We start from the raw sequence: 25,851 nt of genomic DNA on the forward strand, positions 1-25,851 counted from the left end.
CTTATATTATGTAGTAATATTTTTAAGAACTGGAAACACTGTTTTTACGAAATTTAGATTTCATTTGTTATTCAAGATGGAAAGTGTTGAAGAGAGACGGTGCATAAGGCACGAGGCACGAACATTTCTTCCATAATTTTAAAGTTAAGTTTGTTATTTAAGTGCAATGAACACAGTGAAGTTGTTATATGTACTTTGTGGTTTATTTTAAGTGTTAGTTGAAAACCAGCGATTAGTAAGGTACAATAAAAACTAAAAACAAGTATTGGAAGTTTCCATTGTTAGAAGACAGTCCATTACCAGTAAAGTAAATGGCGCACGTTTAAGAACATAAGCATAAACATTAGGCATTAAAGCAATTATTTAGGCAGTAAAGGTCGAAATAGGCAAAATAGGCAAAATAAAATTGGCTTAAATCAAAACTATAAACCCCTATATAAACTTTAAAACGTTATTTTTGATCATATCTTTACTAATAAAGAATAGACATTTTGCCTAACATCCGGTCTCTAGTCATCATTATCAAATTATGTCATATATTTTAACATTGAAATATTCTTAATTAATTTTCCACCATATAGACATTGTTATAATTATGTTTTATCACCTCCGATAATATGTTTTATCACCAGTCTATTTGGGAATAAAATTTTTATTGTAAGACATAAGGTTGCAATGCTAATGTGAGGAAAAGAGAAAGCTCATTCAGCCATGAACTACCATTTCTGAAGAGATGTGAAGTGCGGAGAAACCTGACTAATTATTGTCAGGTGTATTGGAAGATTACAGAGATAATAAGATGTCCTGAACATGTGACCTTATGCCGTTTCGAGGTATTTCTGGAACTTATTGAATGCACAGTATACTTCTTGTCTTTCATTTGTTTTTCCTTGAAAAACCAATGAGAAAGACGACATATAGGCCTATAGTACGATTTCAACCGAATTTATCCGATCTGGATCAAACTTGACGTATTAGTAGACCTTAACCTGCCATACAAACTTATAAAATATTATGGAATATAGACTTTTGGTTCCTAAGTTATACGTGAATTAAAAATTCAAATTGAAGGACCAATTGTAAAGATAGACCAGAGATAAGACTTGCGTTTAAATCTTTTCTCTGCTTCTCACAATTCTTTCAGAATACCTGTGCATTTCTTTTACATTTTATATCACAAGAATAAAAGTAACAATTAATTTCATAGGGCGCTGTGTTCAATCTACACATCTAGCAGTAATGAATTTAGAATACGAAATAAAAGTAATTTTACATAGTTTAAACCTATTTCGTCCAACAGATATTACTTGCATGACCTTACCATATGCACAGTGACTTATATCAGTAAGCCCTGATGGAAGGCATGAAGAATTGTCCTTACAGTAACAAGAGTTCTGTGGTTTCTTTTTGGCATCAGCCCATACATCTTCAGGAGGTTGAAACTTGTAAGCATGGATGCCCCACTCAGAAGTATCTTCTTTGTATTTTAAGGGAAACAGACGGCATATTTCTTTCCTGTAGAATTTAAGTTCTGATGTTCTGTTAATAGGAGCAGGGAAAATAGTGCCTTCACTACCATCCAAGCTATTGCAATCGTTGGAACCCCAGAAGTCCAAAAGTGTTTTCCCATCATATTTGTCGATCATGTCAACTTTAGTTCCATTTTCACCATTAAATACAGTGATTACTTCTTTGTACGAGCCATTCTTCTGAAATGATCAATAAATTTGTCATTAAGTAGAGGCTTAATTCAAGTACTAGTATAGATGTTATAATTTAATGTATATAAAACAGGTGAAAAAAAATGAAATTTCTACACCAATTGGCTAATCGCTTTTCACATTGGAGGAAATAAAGTTTTACAGTTGAGCTGCGCGATGTCACAACTGTCGGTGGTAAAAGTAGGTGCTCCAGAGCTATAGTTTCACTTTTATTCAATATTTTTCCTTGCTGTTGTATCTAGGTATAGGCCTATCCTAAGAATCGGTGGTTATCTAAGTAATACAGTAAATTATACACAATTCATTAACAAGTTTCGTATTATAATTAAGCAGTGGCGTATTTAGAGGGGGGCTTCCGGGCTTAATCCCCCCCCGAAATCTTACTTACTATAGTAAAGTATATGAAATATCTTGCAGAATTTTCACATTTTCAGGCAAAGCCCCCTCCGAAAGTTAGCAAAGCCCCCCCTCCCGAAACAAAATCGTAAATACGCCACTGTAATTAAGTTGGTATTAAGTATGTACTTCAATTCCGGGAAAGATCTTCCGGAATTCGGCTCTCGGCATCTATGGTCATGTTAGCCCGTCACACATGATGACGTCCCTCGGCGATTATACTGCCCGGGAAATTGGGGAGAAAGTTGCCTGCGACCACTATGTTAGGTACTATCACGTCATTTGCCGTGTATAAATAATGAAAAACCTCACTCAGGATGGCTGGTCTGAAAAAGCTGTTACGCATTTTCAACCGAGTGTCCCCACCAGGAATCAAACCCAGGATCGCTTACACCAGAGGCGAGAGCGTTAGTGACTACACTACGTGGGATCCTTGAATTGTCCCACTCAATGACCGATACAGTTAGAATGACACAGACCACTGCGGGCTACCTCTCACAGTTTGGTGGTCGACGCCTTCGCCGTCGCATTCAATAGAATGGTTCTGGGAGGTAAAATTGTTCCAAAACGATCCTGCTGAATAAATACTAAGGGAAATAAATCAAATAAAATCTTAAGTTTAATCTCGTCAAGAAAGTAAGTTTCCTGGGGTGGTAAATACAAAGAAGACAAAGTCAGTTTCAAACATGTATTCCCATCGATACAGCACAGGTGACACATTTTTTCAACATATACACCACTGGCATACAAACACTTGCCATACCATGGCAATAAATTTTTGTATTCCGAAGTCGTAAAAGTCAGCCGCCTGGAAGTGGAACTACTGTAATACAGCCATCTGAAATCGTTCATCACTATCGAAATGTTCATCGAACATTAATTTATTTGGGTGTTAGAAGACATGAAAATCGCTCAGAGCAATATCCGGGCTATACGCCGGATGACAACCAACCTTGTACAGTTGTTCTTCTGGGATGTGTTTAACCACTCATCCACGTGTATAAGAAACAACTTCCGGTTTGATTAGAAGATAAATGAACGAAATGGAAGCTACTCTTGGGACGCTGAATCAGGATTCCAAAATACCGTTTTTGCGCTGTCGTTTTGGCTGTGATACCTGGTTAGAGACAGACAGACACAGTTGTTCTTGAAAACTTCCTCTTACTGTATTTATGCATAACTTAGTTTGGAAGTTTAAAAGTAGTAAAACAAAGGTAAAAACTACAACAACAACAAAAAAATGGTAAGACAAAGAAATAAATCATAGAGAACGTTTTCTTTCTTGTTCAAACCAAATTCTAGATGTTCAACTGAATTATAAGATTTTATAACAAGTCCAATAAAAAGAAAGATTGTGATAACTTACCTCTGCTAAGATGCCAAATCTCTCACGTGGGAATCTCATTTCACGTGGAATTATAGCATTTACTAGGCCGAAAAACTTGTCGTCATAGCCCCATAAATATTCATCCACAGTAAGGGTTATAAACGGCTGTACATTCATTGAGGTTAATAATAAGGATAGCGATTTTCTAACGAAGTAGTAGGATTCACTCATAACGTTGATAGCAGTCTGTAAATGAACGAAGGTAAAGCATACTTCAAACATTGTAAAAGAAAAACAAATTTGATTATTTTGGATCTAAAGTTATACATTAATATCAACACTGATAATATATCATTAATTTGTCCTATCTGCTGATGAATAATATACAGTATTTGTAACTTTTAATTACTTCAGAAGAGTTGATGTCACTCCGCTAGTTTTTACGAGACTACCGGTCAGCGACGCAACTAGTAGTTGTCGCCCGCCCAGGACATGAACTCGCCTTAGCCACCCCAGACCAACCAAATCTAAACGCTCCCCGACTATACCTGATATTGGTATCATACAGTAATTCTCCTATTCCATTTTTGTTTATTCAAGTGGTGAAGCTTGATTTCAAAATTGAAGTACGTAACTTAAATTTTAATACATGATAAAACACTAAACTAATTAGTATTTAATTGCCAATTGGCATATTCTTATAATTTTATCATAATAACTGCAAATCATAATGTTTTTGGAATTATATCGGGATGTGCATATGTGTAGAATGAACCAACAGTATGTTGCTTTAGAATAGAATATTTAACTATGACAAATAGTTAAGCTGTTGTCTCGCGTATTATACTCGGACATATTGCAAATCTCTTAAATCAATGCAAGTTAAATGAACACAAAGAGATGGAATTTAACTTTGATGGCTCTTTAGGCTGCAAAAATGTTTATAAGTCCTCAAAAGATACTTTTGAAACTAACTTATGCTCCATGGATAGATCTTAAGGTTGCTGAGTCGTTAGCCTGTTAAGTTTCTGAAATAATTTTTTATGAACTTTCGTTTGCTAAGAATCCTTTTCTTTCCTTATAATAAAAATAAATATTCAAAAGCTTTGCCCCCTTAATCCGACGCCCGGGGCATAAGCCCCGTTTGTCCTCCCTTAGTTGCGTCACTGCTACTTGCAGCTAAAACTTCAAGAAGTTTTCAGTTGTGTGTATGTGACCTATCAACACGCTAAATCCGGTATGACTACTAACAGTGTGTGTATGTGTGTGTTTGTGTGTGTGTGTGTGTGTGTGTGTGTGCGTGCGTGCGTATAGGAAGGCGGAAGAGTGTGTTGGCTTAAATATAATTAAACATAATAAACAACAAACATTAACTGTTTATATTGTAAAGAGCTGCTTTTGCAGGAATTGGTAGAGGAAATTACAGTTCGGAATCATTTTTCTCATTACTGGTTTTTATTACACAATATATTACAAAAGTATTACTATAATGTATTAATAAATTATCTATACTGGGTAAAGAGAGGTGAACCAAGGCCCGAGCACCCTAGTGAAGGATTTTGACAGAGCTCCGAAGCAAGCTAGGTGGAGTGCACTTATCATCCATAATGCTCCACGCCAGCAGAGAAGAGGTTAGGAGTCACAGAGCTCCGAAGCAAGCTAGGTGACTGAGGTTACGAGTTCCAACAAAGCTCCGAGCAAGCTGAGTGGGAAGAGGGGAAGTCTAGAATTCGGAGCAAACTAAAGGCTTTGGGTTAAGTATCTCCTAGAGCTCCATGCAAGCTAGAGGGGGGGATCAGTTGTATGCTGATGCTTATCGCCGAAATACTTTCGGTTATATAGATGCTCCAAGTAAGGCGGTGGTGCTGTTGTTCCTTTGTCGTCATATGGCCAGTTGTGTCGTTATTGTTCCTGTTGTCTGCAGTTATAGTAATGTGTAAAAAGACGCATATGGTTGATGTTTGTAAATGTAAGCACATGTCGAGCGTTTGTAACATAATCATGCAGGATATTACAAATATTTAACAATTAACAAGCAATAATTAATTTCGTTTTACATTGTGCACCTTTGGTAAGCTTCCAAACTATGTGAATTCAACATTAGAACCAGAAGGAGTATAAAACTATAAATTCCGGGTGCAATTAAAGGATAATGTGAAAGATGAAACCTGCTCATCGGACACTGAATCCACATTAAAAACGTTTCTCGTTATCTATTACTATGTAGGAAATGAAACGAAATGATTTTTTTCAGTTTAACGCCCCACGATTATGCCCATTAGACTAAGGGAGACGAATGATTAAGGCAAGTGAATGATGGTGAAATAATTGGTGGAATGAAAGTGTGGGAGGAAATGGGAATACACCGAGAAAATCTGCGGATAGAATATTGTCCACCACAAACGTATTTGTCTGGGGATCGAATCAGAGATCCCACGCACCAGAGGTAAGCGGTCTAGCATTGAGCCACTGTGGTTTCCCCATTACTATGTAGGAATGAATATTGAAACCGGAAGTTTTACTAGTTCTTACTACTCCAGAATTTAGTAGAAGAATAAAGCTGAGATAAAATCTAATCTTAAGATTTAGAAGCCATACCATAAAATATTTTTTCGCTCCTATTATCGATTGTGTTCTTTGGGAATGAATATTAGAACCAAAAGTAGTAGTTGTTATCTACTACTTTCGAATGCAATTGAGGAACACAATCGGAAATAGAACCTACTCTTGGGGAACTGAATTGACTTTTTTTTTTAAATGTTTCATAAATTCACTGCAGCTCTAGTGATTGAGATATTGTAACAAAACTCAACAGTAAGGAAGAAAAGCTCAAAAAGTTTTATTTGTTGTAGGTGTACTTCAGATTTCTCCCACGAGAGCGCAGCAATGAGCAGTGAGGCAAGATGGTGACAGCGCCGAGAAAGCATTTCATGTCATGGCCTCCACGTTCTCCTGACCTAACGCCATACGTAGACCTTTGTCTTTTTGTGTGGGGTTATGTGTTCACACCTCCTCTACCAGCAAACCTGCCAGAACTGCGAGCCCGCCTGCTAGCCCGCATCAACAACGATTTTGAACTCGTTGATAGGTACATGCTGCGCTGAGTATGGGAAGAACTTGATTTTCGGCTTGATATCTGTCGAATCAGTATCAAACATTTGTAATTGTTAACAAAAACTTTTTGAGTTTGTCTATGTGTGTGAAAAAAATCGCAATATATGCAGTAATACAGTTATTATAAAACTGAAATCGCTCCAATCATTTATAGTAACCCTGTATTATCGCTTTTCAACCCTTGGCCGCCTTCGGCAACTCCATTTTTGAACTCTTTGCAATATTCGTGCATACAGTCATCATTTACAAAGTTCTCACCGTAACCCTTACTCATTTGACGATGAATTCCGGCTATATTTATGTCTTTCCGCCTGGAGCAATCGGACTGAGACTACATCTAATGAACAGCTTTGTCTTACCCTCGCTTCATCACCTCACGTGGATTTCCTTTACGTGATTTTTGATACGCAGTGCAACCAGCTGGGGTACAAAGTCTGCAGCATGTTGAAGTAGTTAGGAGCCAACATGATGTCTTCCTCGAAGAAAGGCGCACTTAAAGTGGTCCATAGACACACAAAACTGCATTAAGGCTATCGGTGTCGTAGGTTTGGAATCAACGTCGGTTCTGCTCGGCTCTTAGTCAGTACCGTGCCGTGGGGAGGGCGAGCGGGGCGACGGCCCCGGGTGCCAAAGTAGGGGGCGCAAAATTCGGAAGGAAAAGATAAAAGATATGTATAAAATGAAAGGAAAAAATGTAATAAAAAGTGCCAAAATCAAGGAAAAGCAGGGTTTATTTTCGAAAATTTTCTTACGCTTCGCGCCAACCATGATGGAGCTTCGCGGTTGGTCTCTCGACTTCACTTATATGCATGGGGGGCTCTGTCGTAAATTCTCGCCCCGGGCGCTGATTTTCCACAGGCGGCACTGCTCTTAGTATACCAATTTCCGCAGCTGTATCAGTTCATCTTCCCAGACACATGGGAGGTAGCCTCAGCCCTGAGTGAATGCTGTTATGGAACCATGTGATTGCTCGCAGTTACGTGATCCTTTTAGAGTTAGGTTAAATTTTATGGACTACTACCAACTACAAACTTAATTCCACTGATATATCTTTCTTTGTTAGAAAATTATAATGAAAGAAATGTACGAAAGACTATTGGAAAGCTGAATACTTGAGAAGAAACTGACAACACATGAGTGCATCTTCCAGCGGTAATTCTCGTTACATGGTGGGGATACGCCATCTTTAGGAGGCTTTTTTTTTTTTTTTTTTGTAATTTCAACTTCACATAGACCATACTGAAGAGAAATCACAGTAATGATTTTGAAACCCCATGCTGTATAAAGTAAAGAAAGTGACTTTACACTCAATTTAGTGACAAAGAGAAGCAGTACTGTAAGAACCAAGGACTGTTAGAGGGAGGCGGGATAAAAGTGTAGAGAAGTGTTATTAGCATAGAGTAATTAAGAATCAACGAATGCTATACCTACAAAATAATCGACTCTTTCAGTCATCTATGGTCATATTTTCATGTCACTACTGTACACGATTTGAGATAGTCTCATCTAGGAAAAGGTGTCGTGAAAGTAGTGTCTTATCTAATCTTGTCTGCAGCTCTACTTAAGAGTCCCTATGACTGTGAAATTAAAATACCACTAATATTACATTAATTATATGATATCTTCAAATAGATAAACGATTATCGAAAAGTGGATCAAGACCTCCCTAGACGATGTTATTTTGCATGAGGTACCGTTATCACGAGTCACCTAGTAGCTTTCCGTTTGCAGTTATTTAGAAACGCGAAAATAAATGCCGATTTTCAATATGGCTGGAAATCGAAAGCAGATAAATGAGTCATGATAACGGTATCTCACGCAAAATAATATTGTCTAGGGAGATCTTGTTCCACTTTTCGATTATCTTTTATCTATTTGAAGATATCACATAATTACTGTAAAATTAGCGGTATTTCAATTTCGCAGTGATGAGGGCTCTTAATCTATTTCTGAAGTCTGTTGGTCCGGTTTACTGAGAATTGAAGAAGCAAAGTATGACGTCTCAGATAAGAAATAATTTCTTTTAGGAGCATAGTTCTGCTTTTTTTAAATTTGTTTGTTCATAAGATCAGTTCTCTGAGAAATTTCAAGAAAGAATGGAGAAAATATTCACACACACTCAAGAATGAAAATAAAACAACTGGTTTATATGTTATCGGCATGTTACTCATAACATGCGATTCTCATAGTTAAAAATATTACTCTTTGATTACTATTATAATTAGATGGTAACTTCAGTGCCGGTACGTTATTTATTACCATCTTTTGACCTCAATGCGTACAGTAAATATTTGCCTTATTAACTTAAATGTGCCCTTGATATTTTAATCTACAGGAAGTGTTACGTAACAAAAATGGGAAACATTGTTATATATGGAGCGCTCCGTGCTGAAGGGAATTAAACTCATTTTTGGTCATTTAAGACATTAAGATTTCTACCTGATATTCTTTTCAGAACTTAAAAGATTCAAGTACAGATATTGCAAGTAACTCTTATGTAATAATAATAATAATAATAATAATAATAATAATAATAATAATAATAATAATAATAATAAAATAACTTTTCCATGAAATACTTAAGCGTGTCGCATAAAGTTTATCCCTAATTTCCCCGCAACTTTTTGTTAATTGAACTTGACTCCCTTATGCTCTGAACGATCCAAATTTAAAATATCGGTGTTGAATACTGCGCCATCTCGGCTTTGTTGCTCATTGATTCATATAGGGAACTGATTTATTGTGTTTTACTTAAATTGAACTGGGGTTTTAATTGTGTAATTTTACTTATTTCTTCACAGTTTAAAACTATTTTAAAGTGTACCTTACTTTACGAAAAGTAAATATAATTTTAATATTTAATAATCAAACTGAATTTAAATAATACTAAATTTATATAACTTAGTACAAAATTAATTTTGATAGAACAAAGGATTACTACTTTTCTTGAATACTCTATTTGCTTTTCTTGAATACTATATTTCCTTTTTTGAATACTCTACTTGCTTTTCTTGAATACTATATTTCCTTTTCTTGAATACTAGACTTGAAAAAGAAAATTACATCATTAAAATTTAATTTATTTCAAATATAAGAGAAAGATAATTCTCCATATAAACCATCTATTATATAAAAGAGAACGCACAAATCCTTTGTTAGCTCATCACGCTAATACGGCTGAACCAATTTCTTTCATTTTTGGGGGGTTATTAGGATTTGGACCCTAGATGGTTTTTATCATATCACTTTAATTTTTAATTACCAGTGTCTTGAGATAATTGACCATTCAAGTGTCCATAACGTACAAATCCTTTGTTAGTTCATCATAGGTATAAAAATAAACGTATGTATATGCAACCCGCATGACCGTGTCACTCGGCGGGTTAACATAAATGACAGGCGATATAATGTTAACATTTACTGCAATCTACTATGGTTTTTATCATATCACTTGAAAGCGAAAAAGTAAAAATTATCTAAGTAACAAAGTTTATTGCGTTCCGGGGTGACCGCAGCGAAGCGGGGCGGGTTAACATAAATGACAGGCGATATAATGTTAACATTTACTGCAATCTTCTATGGTTTTTATCATATCACTTGAAAGCGAAAAAGTAAAAATTATCTAAGTAACAACGTTTATTGCGTTCCGGGGTGACCGCAGCGAAGCGGGGTGAACGCTGCTAGTCAAGCTATATAAAAAGATATTGGAGATACTCAACGTCGTTAATGGTACGGATTCCTTGTACTTTCTAGCTTAACTCTTAAGGGAGCAGACTACTAAAAATGAAACAAAAGTTAACCATTTTTTCTTTTGCCCGCTTTTCGTAAGTGAGAAGAGATAATGAAATGTAATTTACTACAATAATAGATAATGTGATTCTACACCCGAAAATACGAATCGGAAGAATTTTCAGTGTTGCCATCCATAGAAATTACAGTATGGCCAGAATATGAACTACCAAAAAATCTAGGTTAAGACATCGACTAAAAAATGAACTCAACGGTAATTGATGACTTATCATGTCTTGGCTCCTTGTTAACTACTTTTTATATACTATTTGTATTTATTTTGTAATACAGAAGGCTGTTTCAGCCTTATGGTAGCGAAGTACAGACCCGTGCCCTAGGGCGTGAAACCCCGTTTCCACCAGCAGTCATGTTCGATGTGAGAGCCCCATTGGTGAACGATTGCAAGACATCGTAGTTTCCACTGAAGGAGTCCTCTATTGAGCACTACCTGATCCAATTTCGCCCACTCTTCCTTGCGCACTTTCTAAAGGTCACCAAGTGTGGTCGGACGACGCTTATTGATGTTCCGTTTGAAGAGGCCGAAAGCCCAGAAGTCCATAGGGGACGCATCTGGTGACTTGACGGGGATGTCTCGAAATGAGATAGACTTTACACCTGTTTCCTGTTCCATACGTATCATGTAGGTCACCGTTCGTTTGGCCTTGTCCTGGTGGATGAACACTCTGTCAGTGTCATTGCCATACAAAGCCGGGGCATGTTGGCGATAGATGGGTTCCAGTACATGCTCGATATAATACGCTGCATTCACCTTGACATTTGATGACACCCGGTGTATCGGAAGCTTTCCTTTGCACAGAAACCCATCACTACCATAAATTTCTTTGGAAAACTCTTCTTGCAGGAGCGAACCCACTTTGCATGATCGGTTCCATCACTGCGGCGGTAATAAATTGCACGCATCTGCTGGAATCCTGTCAAATAGACCCATGCTTCATCTAAGGTGATCACATAACGTAATTTGTCACCTGCCAGGTAACCTTCATACAGCCTTTTGCATGTCACCCACCGTTCTGCGATGTGCGTTGGCTTCAGAACATGGACCCGCCGCTTGTGTGCACTTCTGAGTCCCAAATTGTCGCGTATGATTCGGTGTTCACTTACAGTTGACCGTCCAACACGCCTCGCTATGTCACGTTGGGTGGGTGGATTCTTCTGGGTCACAAACCGGCGGACCTTGGCAATGACGTTTTGACTGCGTTGTAGAGCCGGTTGCTTCTTTTGCCCCTTTTGACGACGTATGGCAATGGTTTGCTCTGGGTTTGGATTGCGATGGATGGCTGCATTAATTCCCTTATCAGACACTGCAAAGCCATACCATTTTTCTTCTTGTACTGTGTTCTTATTCGGCTATATTTTTTTTTTTCTATAGCTGTAGCCTATATCAGAAAGTGCTACGATGTAGCCCTCCCCAAAAGGGTCGATTTTCGGCGACATTCTGCTCACACACGTCTCTCTTCTGCACGGCTTGTACACAAGTGTCTGGCTAATCCGTATTGCGTGCGTCACGTTGCTGACGCGAAACTAGCGCCTCTGGTGGCGACTACAAATTGCTACCATAAGGATGAAACAGCCTTCTGTAAACAGAAAGTGTTAATTTTTAATAACTTTCTCAACGGTAATTGATGACTTATCATGCTGTCTTGGTTCCTTGTTAACTACTTTTTAAATAATATTGGTATTTATTTTGTAATAAACACAAAGTGTAATTTTAATAACTTTTTGTTTATTACAAAATAAATACAAATATAATTTAAAAAGTAGTTAACAAAGAGCCAAGACAACATGATACCTTATCAATTACCGTTGAGTTCATTTTTCTAGTCGCTACCTTAACCTAGATTTTTGAGTAGTTCATATTCTGGCCACACTGTAATTTCTATGGATGGGAACACTGAAAATTCTTCCAATTCGCATTTTCGGGTGTAGAATCACTATCTCTTCTCGCTTACGAAAAACGAGCAGAAGAAAAATGGTTAGCTTTTGTATCATTTTTAGTAGTGTGTCCCTTAATTGTTTATTGAATTCTGCAGCAGTATAAAACTGTCGAAAAGTGCTGTACGAGCCTAGACAAGTTTAGTTTTGTCTTAAAAATGATCTCATTTTCCAAATGAAATCATTAATTCTATCAAACACCAAATTACTAGTGTTAATGATATATTTATTTATGAAGTATAAATAAACACGTAAAATCATCCAAGAAAATGTTAGTAAGGATCAATCCATAAATCCTGATTCTTTTGGATTAAAATAAATGCACATTTTGTTGGGAAGTAGTTCAAATATTTGTTGTGAAAATTGAACAAAACTTTTATTAGAATTTTTGAGAAAATTCTCCGAAAAAATTTCACTCCCACTAATAAACAGCATTTCTTGTATTTTTTCCAAAAAGAAGAAATATTTATGTTATACTGTAGGGGTTCTATTAAAGTACTTGTTTATGAAATATGAGCAGAATTTCTAAAACCGACATCTAAACATATCGGCCAGGGAAAAATCGTCTATATTAATTAATTACTGCCTTTCTCGATTTTACCCACAGAAAATAATTACGAATGCTGTTACTATAGGGTCTCTAATAGGATTTGTGTGTGTGTGTGTGTGTGTGTGTGTGTGTTGTGTGTGTGTGTGTGTGTGTGTGTGTGTGTGTGTGTGTGTGTGTGTGTGTGTGTGTGTGAGTGTGAAATACAGTCAAATCGTTAGAATCATTTTCAGAAAACAATTTTCGATATTCGGCTTCTAAAGAACCACTCTTAATTTTCGGTGTAGGAAAAGAATTACAGATGTTATTACAGTAGTTACGCAATTCCACCTAATGTGGACAGAGAGTGGGGAATTACCGACAGTAGAGTTCTATTGAATAAGGATTGAGCTATTCAGAACTAATATTTTACGATAATTAGTTCTTATAATATTCAGAACTAATAATATGTTATGTGAACATTTAGAATAGAATATGGTACAGTAAATCTTCAATCAAGCTTGCTAATATCTAACAATAATCGAAACAAGGTGAGTGGTAATTGGCAGCCAAGGGCGCCGATCCTGGGGGACGAGGAGGCTCGGGCCCCCCCAAAGCTCATGTGGGCCCCCGCATTGTATTTATGAATATACAGTATTTGGCATAATTTGAATGCAATTTGTCTTAAAATCCTCATATATATATGCCTTCTGCATCTGAATGCCCCCCCCAAATATACAGAGAAATCGGCGCCCTTGTTGCCAGCAGATATCTGGCTTTCTTCAGCCACTTCGTTACTGAGAAGGAGGAAAAGAATAATTTGAAACTTAAAGGAAATGAATAAAACATACGATAATTTGTTACACAACTCCAAGAAGTAACGTCGCAAAAGAAAAGGAGCATACATTACAAAAATTGAAGATCGTAACAAATCTTGGAATGGAACAGGAAAATGCTAACATCTATACGAATAAATATGTACTGCAATTATAATAATACAGTAACTAAATATATATTTATACTGTTTGCACAATATACGAGGTGATAGAAATAATTAGTTTAGCAATTAACAGACCAAAACATTACATTAAGAAAGATAGTGTTTTGCCTGATTAGTAGAATCATTCAGCGTTTTAAGCGGGTGTCGAGCTATACGGATTGTCGAGATACCAGGAGTCGAGTTTGTGTGCCATTTCCGAGAAAATCACCTTTATCCCTTTCGATTCTAAGATCAAACAGTACTCGAAGTACCTTCTTAATACAACTGTCCTAATCTCGAGTTAGCTCGAAGTGGTAGACTACAAATGCGTCTTTCCGAAACGTTCCGTGGGTAGTGCTCTGTTGCAGGTTATGTGTAAAACTAAACGAAAACTCGCACCTAAAGGGAAACACTATTTTCTTAACATCAGCAACAAAATTGTAAACATTCTGTAAACTGAAAGCTAATTCCAGTTTTGTTGTTTTCTTAAACGTCTCTGAAACACACAGAATGCCTCTGTGAAGGTTTTCTGATAAACCATTTTACTTTTTTTTCTGTAGTAATATATAAAAAAAATCATAATGGGCAAAGAACAAATAATGAATATTATGGATGAGCTAATAGAGATGCGCACGAGTCTAGTCAAGTCGAGAGTTAAGCCTGTCTCGACTCGTCTCGACAAAATCTTGTCTCGACTCGTGTCTCGACTTGAATATGTTTCTGTCTCGACTCGAAAATGTTTCTGTTTCGACTCGTGTTTCGGCTCGAGAAGTTTCTATCTCGATTCGACTCGAATTCGAGACGAGACGTCTCAAATAAAGGTACATAAATATTTGCTACGAAAATAATGTCCACATGGATTCGATTAATATTTCGTTTCTTATCGCATTGTCTTTTTTTTCTGATCCATGACTTTACTTCATCGCAAAATACGTAAATATATAGGAAGTGTTACGGGACTTCCTGTAGTGGATTATTCTGTAGAACAGACACACTCAGTAATGTATGTATGTGTGCTCCTCTCAGCCTATACTTGGTTTAACTTGGTAACTATGTCTAGGTTGCAGCCTACTTTCACCGTTTTGATTACTATGAATAATGTGAACGTAAAATATAAGAAAGTATGATAATACAATGCAAAACACAGGAAAATTATACTACTTAGGTCTACAGGCTACTAGATTGCGCCATGACAAATTGGGTTCATTTGGCAAAATAATAATAATATTGGCGAAATAAAGATCAATATTCCTACCTTCACCTGGAATAGAACCTCGGGCTACTAATCAATATGTATAGAGGGGAAAATATGATTATCATTGAACTGAAAAGGTAAAAGGTGAACAAAATATGCGTTAAAAATAACGCAATGCCTTTTTAATGCCTTAAACAATAATAATAACAAAATATAAAATTATCAATTACTATTTTATAAAAAAAAAGCAGTGGTAGAATATAAATTATTTTTTATAAAAGCAATTTCTAAAATATTATAGCAAAAAATAATGAGTTATCAAATGAGAGTAACAGATACACTTCAATTAATAAATTAATACATAAGTAAGTACTTTGAAATAAATGAAAGAATATATCTTTTCTAAAAAAAACAAAAAAAAAATCTTACCAACATTGGAATATTAGGAACAACTATTTTATCATGAATGTTGCCATTAGTATTGCTGGGATCAAATGTAAAATTGTTGCCTCTTTGAAAACTAAGTGTATTGTTATCATGGAATTGAACATTCAGTTTCGGCAAATCTCTCCTAAAGCAAAGATAGAAAAAGAAATCGTTACTTTAAGTTACTTTATTAATATAAACAAAATATAGCTAATCATATATGTATGTATGTTCTTCCCCAACTGTTGTACAATTTTAATGCATAAAGGTTAAAAAGCACATCAAAACAGTGGAAAAAAGATACATTTTCCTCTTTATTAAATGATTGTTTCAAATGAGTAAGTACATCACAAACAAATGGTATAAAGCATTGTTTGAGGTGTACAAGATGACAACTGTGTGAGTGGGAGTGTCTATCATGTGAAATTGATTTTCGACTCGTATGCAATTATTTAGCAACTCTTTAGTTATTCTATGTGGACCAATAGTGACATTAAATCAATTATTTTTGAAAAAACAATCAATATAACAATGATTTGCAGCAAAAGTGTAAAAACAATCATAAATATTAATGATTCAAACATGTGACGATCAATTCAACTACTGATTAAATATAGTTAACTTTGAATTTACTATAATTTCAATTAATATACAAAACATACTAGTTATTAGTACAAAACTACTTCGATATTTGTTCAACATAGTAACACGGTTTCTTAAATGAATTCAACTGGCTTTATAATGCAAATGGCGGTGGGCTATATGCAGTGGCGTATTTAGGGGGGTGCTTCCGGGCTTAAGCCCCCTCGAAATCTTACTTACTATAGTAAAGTATATGAAATATCTTGCAGAATTTTCACATTTTCAGGCAAAGCCCAACCCCCTGAAAGTTAGCAAAGCCCCCCGAAACAAAATTATAAATACGCCACTGGCTATATGTGTATCATAAAAGACTAAGAGATTAAAATATAAAACAATTAGGGATTAAAACAGTTAAATTACAAATAATTTAGAAATTAATCATATTTGTCGTCATTTTATGCAATTTCAAAAGGGAACATCTGATATTGATAATAGCATTGCCCAATCAAACAATGCACAATCGAAAGAGGAGTGGAGAGAAGTGGAAAATCCTAAGTTTTACGGGCCGACACCCAAAAACACAGGAGATAAGAGGAAAGAAGAATCTAGAATAAAGTGAAGATAACAATACAGAAGATACACTGACACAAAAAGAACTTCAAGATGATTAAAGTAATCAAAATGACATCTACACAACAGTATAGTAAGCAAACATTGTACCCACAGACATGCTCAATGACATCATATGTAATACAGTGTTGCCAACGGAGCAGAAAATGAAATTTTGTTAAATGGCACGGAACACAAATTATAACAAAACCAATAATGTGTGAGGTAATATAATATTACGTGCATCAGAAATGTGAGTCTGCTAATCAATTGGCAATCCAAGCGCATGCATCATTTCAGATTTGTGTGTTGTCTTTGATGCTATTCTGATTTTCCACTGTACATCAATACTTTACAGGTATGGTTCTACTCATAATTAGATTTGCTAGATGTTATAATTTGTGTTCCGTGCCATTTAACAAAACTTCATTTTCTGCTCCGTTGGCAACACTGCATTAAATATGATGTTATTGAGTATGTCTGTGGGTACAATGTTTGCTTACTATACTGCTGTGTAGATGTCATTTTGATTACTTTAATCATTTTGAACTTATTTCTGTGTCAGTATATCTTTTGCATTGCTATCTTCTCTTGATTCTAGATCCTTCTTTCCTCTGTATCTCCTGTGTTTCTGGGTGTCGACTCGTAAAACTTTGGATTTCTCATTTTTCTTCACTCCTCCATTGATTGCGCATTGTTGGATTGGGCAATGCTACTATCAATATAAGATGTTCCCTTGTCAGAATAATTATATTTATACAACAATTTAAGTATAACACTATTTTGCATTTGTAGCACACTAAGACATTATGTGTCTGGTGTACCTATACTTTCACTGATAAGGTGTATGAAGAAAAGAAGAGATTGTTTAACTGTACGGGATATTCGCGCCATCTTTGCTTTTAGGCGATTGATTTACATGGAGAATTTATTTTTCTTTTCTTTTTTTTATGAATTTAAACTTTAATGTGTTTTTGTTTAGTGTAATTTTAAACGTCTCTTACTTTGGGAAAATGAAATTTCTTGAAAAATAATTTAATAATTAAATTAAGCATTAAATTTATATAATATGCAATTCATTTTGATAAAGTAAGGAACTTTACTCAATAGTTCTCCATTTAAATTAGTGGAATAAAAACAAAAATATTGTAGGTAGTTAAAACCGTCAAGAGAGCAACAATATTGCTTTAACATCAGTTTCATTGTTTCAGATGTTTTTGCTCGAATGCCGCTTCATGTGCTGTGCAGTTATGCCAATTTGGCCTATTTTTGGCTAAATCTAGCATATTGGCAGAGGCACTTAGCCATACAAGTCTACGAAATGCTTATAGCCTTAAATATTATAGCTTATTTTATGAAACTCTTTTGACATTTTGGTCTTTTTATTAACCGTTAAATTAATTCTAAAAATACTTTTTCTTTGAAAATAAAGTGTAATTTTTAAAACAGAGACTATTTGTCATTATACATTATCGTATTATATATCGTATTAATTGATTTCTCTAGATAAGTGGGAGTTTTATTACGCAACAAACACTTGTTTTTCAATCTTCTTCCCTCTCCCCGCCCAAAGATTGACTCAGAAAGAATTTTAATGTTTCTACCGTAAGGGCCCTTTTGCTACATTTAATTATTTTAATTTTCACATTTCATTGCAAGAATGAAAGTCTTCTGATACAAATTTAGTAAACTGTTCGGTTCTTCAAGCAGCAGAGATTTTTTTTTTTTTTGTCTATTAAGAGAAACACATAGGATATCTAATTAGCTTGAAAACTCTCAATGCAATCATGATGATTCATGTGGGTGTACGAAGAAATAAGAAGTGTTTGTAAGCGCTGGTGCAGTCGAACGAAGTACTACTGAAAACTGGGACAATGACAGTCTACACAAACACAACCAATCCACAATCCAACGATGGTGCATCTAGTTCCAGCGCCTCGGCTAACTGCGACATCATCGATGATGATTTATTTCAATTCAACTGATAATATGGCTGCTGACTTTCACAAACCAGATCAGTTATTGATGGATTTTATTGTAATTTGAAGTCATGTATGTTGTTTGTTAGTCTTCAGCGAATAAAATTCAACATTTCAAATTTTACTGTAACTCACTTATAATCCAATACACACAAAAAAAGGGGTTTAAAATCAACAATGTGGGTTTTAGGTAAGAAGTTCAAAATCTAGCCATTTTTCTGTAAAAAAGCTTATTTCTGAAGGCCACTTAGCCTATTTTCTTCAGAGGTTGTTGGCAACACTGGTGCTTTGTTTCAAAGTTAAAAGGAATCAATAAATAAAGTATAAAATTTATATTACTTTTTAATGATGGAAAACGACAATGGATAAATTTCGAGTTATAAGTTTTTCTTAAGCCCTGAACTCATTGATGTGAGAAGGAGGTAAATTCGGTTATCGAGTTAAACTAATTATTAACAGCTTATTAGAATTTTTTAAAGCAAGACAATACTCCCTTCGAAACTCCCTGCTCTTAGACCTCAGCATAACCTCTCTGCGCTTGGTTCACTGGCCTGTAATAACTCCTCCAAGCTCTTAGTCAAATCAGCTAGAAAATGTCTTCAGGTAGAGCACATTCTTTTTCTGATTACATTTGTAACAATCTGCGTTAATTGACACTCACAAGGAGAAAGCAGACTTTGGTAGGTGAACTTCGGGGCCATTTTTTGCGAGGAGGTAGTGCACATTTAAAGAGTTAATATTACAAACTGGGGAACGCAATGGGCAAAAATAAGGTAGAAAAACCGTCTTCAAAAGTTTTCTACTCTTCACATATACTGTTCGACGAACAAATTTATCAAGTGACGGCGTGGCAGAGTGAGTAAAGTGTGCAACTCATATGCAAAGGGTCCCCGGTTCAATTTCCCTTCGAGCCAATTCTTGTTTTGTTTTTGCTTCATGTAATAAAGTAACCATTTGTAACTATAAACAAAATGTTAATTCACCATATGTTTATAATGAATAAAACAACAGAAATGTTAAAATCACTTGTAAAATCTTTCAATGTTCCATGTAAACTAGCAAGAAAATTTAATCTATTCCGTAAATATACTGACATCCCGAGTTGTATTATGGTTACGGCAGTCAACGGCGCCGATTTCTCTGTAAATTTCGGGGGCCCATTCATGAAAAATACATACAACAATACATGTAACAACAAATACATATACATAAAAATACATGGGGCCCACATTAGCTTGTGGGGACGAGTCCCCGGCCCCCCATGATCGGCGCCCTTGACGACAATCGTTGTGTAATAAATGTTCTTGACGCTTCGTGTCTACATCTGTTGACAGTGTGCGATTTACAAAGAAGTTGAGGGGAGGAATCTCCTTTGCTAATACTGGATGTTGCTATAACCAAAGCAGATTTCCCAATCATTCCCCTTGTAATTCTCACACTGTCAACAAATGTAGACACGAAGCTTCAAAAACATTTTTTACGCAACGACTGCAGTAACAATAATATTTACGGAAGAGATTAAATTTTGTTCCTAGTTAACATGGAACATCAAAAGAATTTACAACTGATTGAAAATTTCTATTGTTTTATTCATTATAAACATATGGTGAATTAATATTTTATATATAGTTACAAATGCCTAGTTTATTGTTTGCAATGATCTGAGACAAAATGGTTCCCGAAAAATATAAGAAAGTTTTTTTTTTATGTTTACATCTACACTCTTGTTATTTAGTGCGCAACGTGATTTTGAAAGAAGGTTTGGTGAGAATCGCTTAATGTGTACATAGTTCGTTAGAAGTATTTCTATGTTAAAAAAGAGACTACATTTGTAATCAAAATTCATCTGGTCATCCAATTCTAACCGTTGAAACAATACAGCTTGTCCGTGTAAATTTCCCGCTCTTCGACCCATCTCATCTATGGTTGTTTTACGCTAAGAAAGCATTTTGCTATTGGAAATTTTCTGTGCCTCATTCATTCGCGATGCGCTCGAGAAATTTGTCCAAAATTCTGTCGCCACTGCATTTTTGGAAATGCTCTCATCTACCACTCAGGCAGTGATAAGCATATCCATTATTCCAAATTAGATTAAATCATTTTGCTTATCTGTAGCACCAGTACCAGACACGTTAGGTATATATAATACTAAGAATACAAGTGTGGTGAGCTACCGTGTTGACTTGTGTCGCTACTTAGGTGTTAGGTGTATCCCTAGTTGTTTTCCCACTCAATGTGTATACACAAAGAATATGTCGTCATTTTATTAATTAACATTTTGTAAAATACTTTTTTATAATATTATTTCAACGGTTACAATGTTTTATAAAGCATCAGTATTATCTGAGTATTAGCAAACCTGTAAGCATAAGGTCCCAACTCCTCTACTTTCAACTTCCCAGTTCCATTCAAAAATGCTTCTACATTTGTGTAATTGAAAACATAAATCTTCGTCAAGGTCTCTGTAGGAGGATGAACCCACCAATTGAAGATGAGTCCCCCTTTCTTCAACACTATCAGCTGAAAAGAAATTCATAGTATCAAGGTAACAATTATACTATACGCAAAAATTGACATTTTTAGTATTTTCTTGCATAGAGTCAGGTTAAGTAAAAGATAATTGGTAATTGTAGACAAAACTTGTATCTAAAGTTCATTCAACGAACCTTCTGATCCTGATGTAAACATTGTAGAATGGTATTACTCCGCCAGTCATCGGATGATTGGCTATCGGTCAGCGCTTCTTTCAAGAAGCACGTGTTTGTAGCTAGCCAATGTTTTATATATATTCCCCACACGCGGCCATATTGTAAACTGTGATTCGCGCATAAGGTGGGCCAAATCCAGTTTCTACGCATGCGTATTCTCTTTTATTGCATTAATTCAATTTAGTTCTTAGATAGAGTGTTGTTTCTGTTATTTCACTGTAAATAAATTGTATTTCTGGTAATGAGCCTTATAAGCAACAAAAAGATTGAAAAACAGCTTACTTGACAATGGACTATTTTCTTCTGCCGCATGGATGCGGCAAGGCACTTTAACCAATAAAATGAAACAATCACCACGTGTATTTGTTTACATGAGGTACTGAACGTTCCTTGAATGAACTATAGGTAAATAGTAGATAGATCTGTCATGAAAATCATTTTACTTTTTTTTTTTTTACGAATATTTAAAATTACACTTATTGTGATATAGATCAATAACTTTGTTGTTGTATTAATGATAGACTATTAGAAACACATAAAACTCACAAAATTCCTGTACTACAGAGTCTTCCAAAAGTCCTGCAAAAAAGTAAAAAGCTGTAACTTTGAAAGTACTACTTACAATTTTGTATTTTGTTTGTAATGTTTAGTGGAAATGTTAAAATTTTTGTTGGCAACAATGAGCGGATGTAAACGTTGACGTCATAACCGCAAATCACGTGACAAGGATGGCGTCTACTCAAGAGAAAGCGCAGGTGTGGCGTGGTTTAGTGAGTTAAAATCTAGTGTTTTGGTGAGAAGAAAATTCCGACAAAAATATCAGAAACAACCACTTACAGGTTCAAGTATCAAGAGATGGTACGATAAGTTCCTAGCTACCGGAAGTGTCTTGGACTTGCCTCGTAGCTGAAGGCCAACAACCAGTGTTGATGTGATTCAGTCCGTGCAGGAAAGCGAGTTGCGAAGTCCAAAGAAATCGTTGAAACGCAGATCCTTGGAGCTGCGAGTGCCAATGACAACGCTACACAATATCGTTCCTAAGAAAATAAAGGCAAAGTCTTACAAGTTGAAACTTGTACAGGAATTGACGGAAGAAGACTGCGACATAAGAAGTGAGTTTTGTGAAATGCCATTCTTGGATTCCCGAAAAGACTTCAGCAATATTTGGACGTAAATGGTGCTCAGCTGGAGGTTTGACGTTAAAAAAAAAAATGCTTGGAAACAAAATTTCAGACTTTCTTACAAGTCCACTAAAAGTTTTGTACAAATACAAAGTTACAGCTTTTTTAATTTTTTGCAGGTCTTTTGGAAGACCCTGTACATCTAGCCATTAACTCGTAGTTCACAGGATGCAACACCATGGAATTAAATTAAAGTACTAGCCCATACAAAAACAGATATATATATATATATATATATATATATATATATATATATATATATATATATATATATATATATATATATATATATATATATATATATAATTCTACCGACAAATCAATATTAAGCTCGGAAATCTAAACACCAATACTTTTATACTAATTGCTTCTTGCAAACTCCTTTAAAAAAAGAAAAGAAAAAAGAAAAATGAAAAAGAAAAATTACAAAAATTAAGTGTCTTGGGTCAGATTAAGAATTTGGGAATGCATATTTGGAAACTAAACCATCAAGATTTACTGTGTTAAAAAAAAAAAAAGACTAGTAACTAAAGAACTTATTTGTGCAGATCATACCTCTAATTAAACTAATAAGATAAAATTAGTATAATTAATGTAAGTGCCATTACCATATGGTCTTCTATAACGGGAGCAATTAGGCACAATACAGAGTCTTTAATATCTTATAACGCACTTCTCAAGATATTTAAAATCACATTGACTTTAAATAGTGTTCATTCTAGCACCTTCGGCATTCTAACCTCTTATAATATTTGACTGTCTTCGCTCACTATGCACTTCCTCAGGTATTTTTTTAAAAGCTACATTGGGTTAAAATAGCTTCCTAACTCATTGTGCTACCTGTTCTTCCGCTAGCAATATTTACCTAGACTTCTACACCTTCCAAAGGGTTACGAAACAAATCTCTAAGTAAAAACGAAAAGAAAAACTATAATAGAATAAGATCTTTTAAGCATTATGAATAGATTTTATGATATGTTCATAGGCATTCTCTTTATCAGAGCCATAACTACCCCCCAGACAACCTCTCCACCGTTCGAGGGGGGCCCATTTTAAGACAAAATTTTCTTACCCATATACGATACGAACATGAAATTATAAATGAAGCATTAAAAAGGTTCACTACATTACATAAACAAAACAGCACATAAAAGGTAAATAAAACAAAAATGAATCGTGGGCCCATTTCAGTAAAAAAATGTCTACTATTAGGGGCCCTAGAGATAATATTTATTCGTGTGGCTTTGAGATTTGTCAATATTATTCCCTTAGTTAATTTGTCATATATGGAACGGGCCCAGGGGCAAACTAACGGCCCCGCAGACCTTGCCGTACAAGAGGGCCCACAGGCTCCGGGGCCCATAAAAAATAAGAGAAAGATGGAAAGAAGGGACCCAAGAATTAGAAAAACAACTTTTCTATGGGGCCCAAATAAGCGTATTAATACTTGTCCCCCCCCAAAAAAAAAGCTAAGTTACAGCGCAGCTCTTTATGCACATTATTGTTATTCTGTAGACAAAAGGCTGGAGATGATAATTCAGAAAGCGCCTATAAAAGTTCTGAAGCCATTAAAACTTTTTTTTTTAAAAAAAAGAACTCTATTTTTATGGTCATTATATAGTGGCATTCTCATTCGTGATGTGAATGTAGTTTGTATAGTGCTGCCAAAATGTCTTGATCCGTGGCAAAAATGGGAACTAAAACTCATACCCACGCGTTGAACCAATTAGGGTTGAGCTGTTGCTAAGCGAGAGAGCGGATGACGAATGGGAGTGGAATTCCTTCAGCCGATAGCAACGCTTCGAACGGAATGCTAGGTGTGAAGTCAATGTAGTATATCTTTATTTATTAAGAGTATTAATGTTTTCTGATTAATGTATTAATCTGTATGTTCGCAGAAATACATTTAAAATGTTGTTCTATTTTAACATAAAAGTAACCTGCTTGTAAATGCTTTTAAATATGTCATTCATAAAATAGTTTACAATATTTCTTTCTAATATATTTTTTCAATGCTATTTATGAAAATATTCAAAGGTCTTGTGGTACAAACATGAGTCTCGGAATGGATCACAGTGGCTGTGTGGTTAGAGCGCTCATCTCTGGCACGTGGGATCCCTGATTCCATCCCAGCTCCAGCCACGTGGGCCCTGTGGTGGACAAACACCATGTACATGGATTTTCTCGTAGTTCTCCCGTTTCCTTCCACTTTCGTCACTCCCCATTACCTTCCATCTCATCATCACCGTTTCCCTTAGTCTCGGTTCATAACGAGGTTATTTCTTAGAAAAAAATCATGATCATTTATTATAGAAAAAATAGTTTTGCCATTTATTTATTGATTGTATACCAATATTTTTTGCTTATTTTTTTATAATGGATTTTTTTTTATCTTAGTTTATATCACACAATAAGCGTTTAAACAAATTGTTCTCAGTAAGCGTATGCCTGTATTTCATTCTAAGTTTTTCGAAACTGATTAATTTTTACACTTACCTGCAATCCCATACCTATAATTACCTTACCTTACCTATGATTAGACTACAATCTCTATATACACCATTATATTAATTTTAGCACAATCTTAGATTCTGAAATTTAATCATTTCTTTTGATTTACTTACTTTTAGAAGACAGCTATATAGGAAGCCAGGTGAAGATAACACTATGCTTGCCAATGTGCTCGCAATTGCAACTACAGACAAGAAGGCTATAACTGAAATGTAAACATCACAGTATTTATGTTGAAGAAATCCCTTTGCTCAAGGTGTCCACACTCGTGGAGGTATGACTCTATGTTTTAAAATAATGTAATATGACTATTATTATTTTTTAAATACAGCACATATTGTATGCAAAAATAATAACTTGTTACTTACTTCATTCACTATGAAGTAATGATTACATTCTTTGACACAATTAAAAGTAACTAGATTTTTGGATTTAAATCTGGGACTTTTTCGATTAACCTTATCTTACAGCCAGTGGCACATCTAGTCCGGAGCCCCCAGTTTTTTGAGTGACAGAAATAATTGAAGCTATTATTGATATATATTTTGAAAGGTTATAGTAAACTCATGATTAGAGCAACCCAAAAACATAAAAAGCATAACAGTACACATATGGTTGGTACCTTGAACATGGTTGTGGTTGTTTAAGGGTCCAGAAGAAACTAATTTTAAAAGCATAATAAAGCATAATTTTAGAAAATAAAGCATAAAGCATAATTTAAAATATATAGCACAATTCTATTTTAAAAAATCTCTTTAACTACAAGTTTAACATATTGTATTAATACTTTTTAAAACCAATATTTACAATACAAAAGCATTGAGAACAACAATGCAACAATGAAAAGCTTATTTT

The 25,851-nt window shown here is 35.2% G+C and overlaps 1 protein-coding gene across 1 annotated transcript; it reads right to left on the minus strand.

The window, feature by feature from the left end:
• Positions 1 to 1,217: 1,217 nt before the first annotated feature.
• On the minus strand, positions 1,218 to 24,993 carry LOC145661525 (scavenger receptor class B member 1-like). The gene is made up of 5 exons (XM_081726843.1): positions 24,982 to 24,993; positions 20,956 to 21,116; positions 15,430 to 15,571; positions 3,484 to 3,690; positions 1,218 to 1,709 (listed from the first exon to the last, which is right to left on the minus strand). The coding sequence occupies exons 1-5, from the start codon at positions 24,991 to 24,993 to the stop codon at positions 1,218 to 1,220; spliced, it is 1,014 nt and encodes a 337-aa protein (XP_081582969.1).
• Positions 24,994 to 25,851: the final 858 nt, after the last annotated feature.

Source organism: Thermobia domestica, chromosome 10 (assembly GCF_964235325.1).
Source record: "Thermobia domestica chromosome 10, izTheDome1.hap1.1, whole genome shotgun sequence".
NCBI lineage: Eukaryota > Metazoa > Arthropoda > Insecta > Zygentoma > Lepismatidae > Thermobia > Thermobia domestica.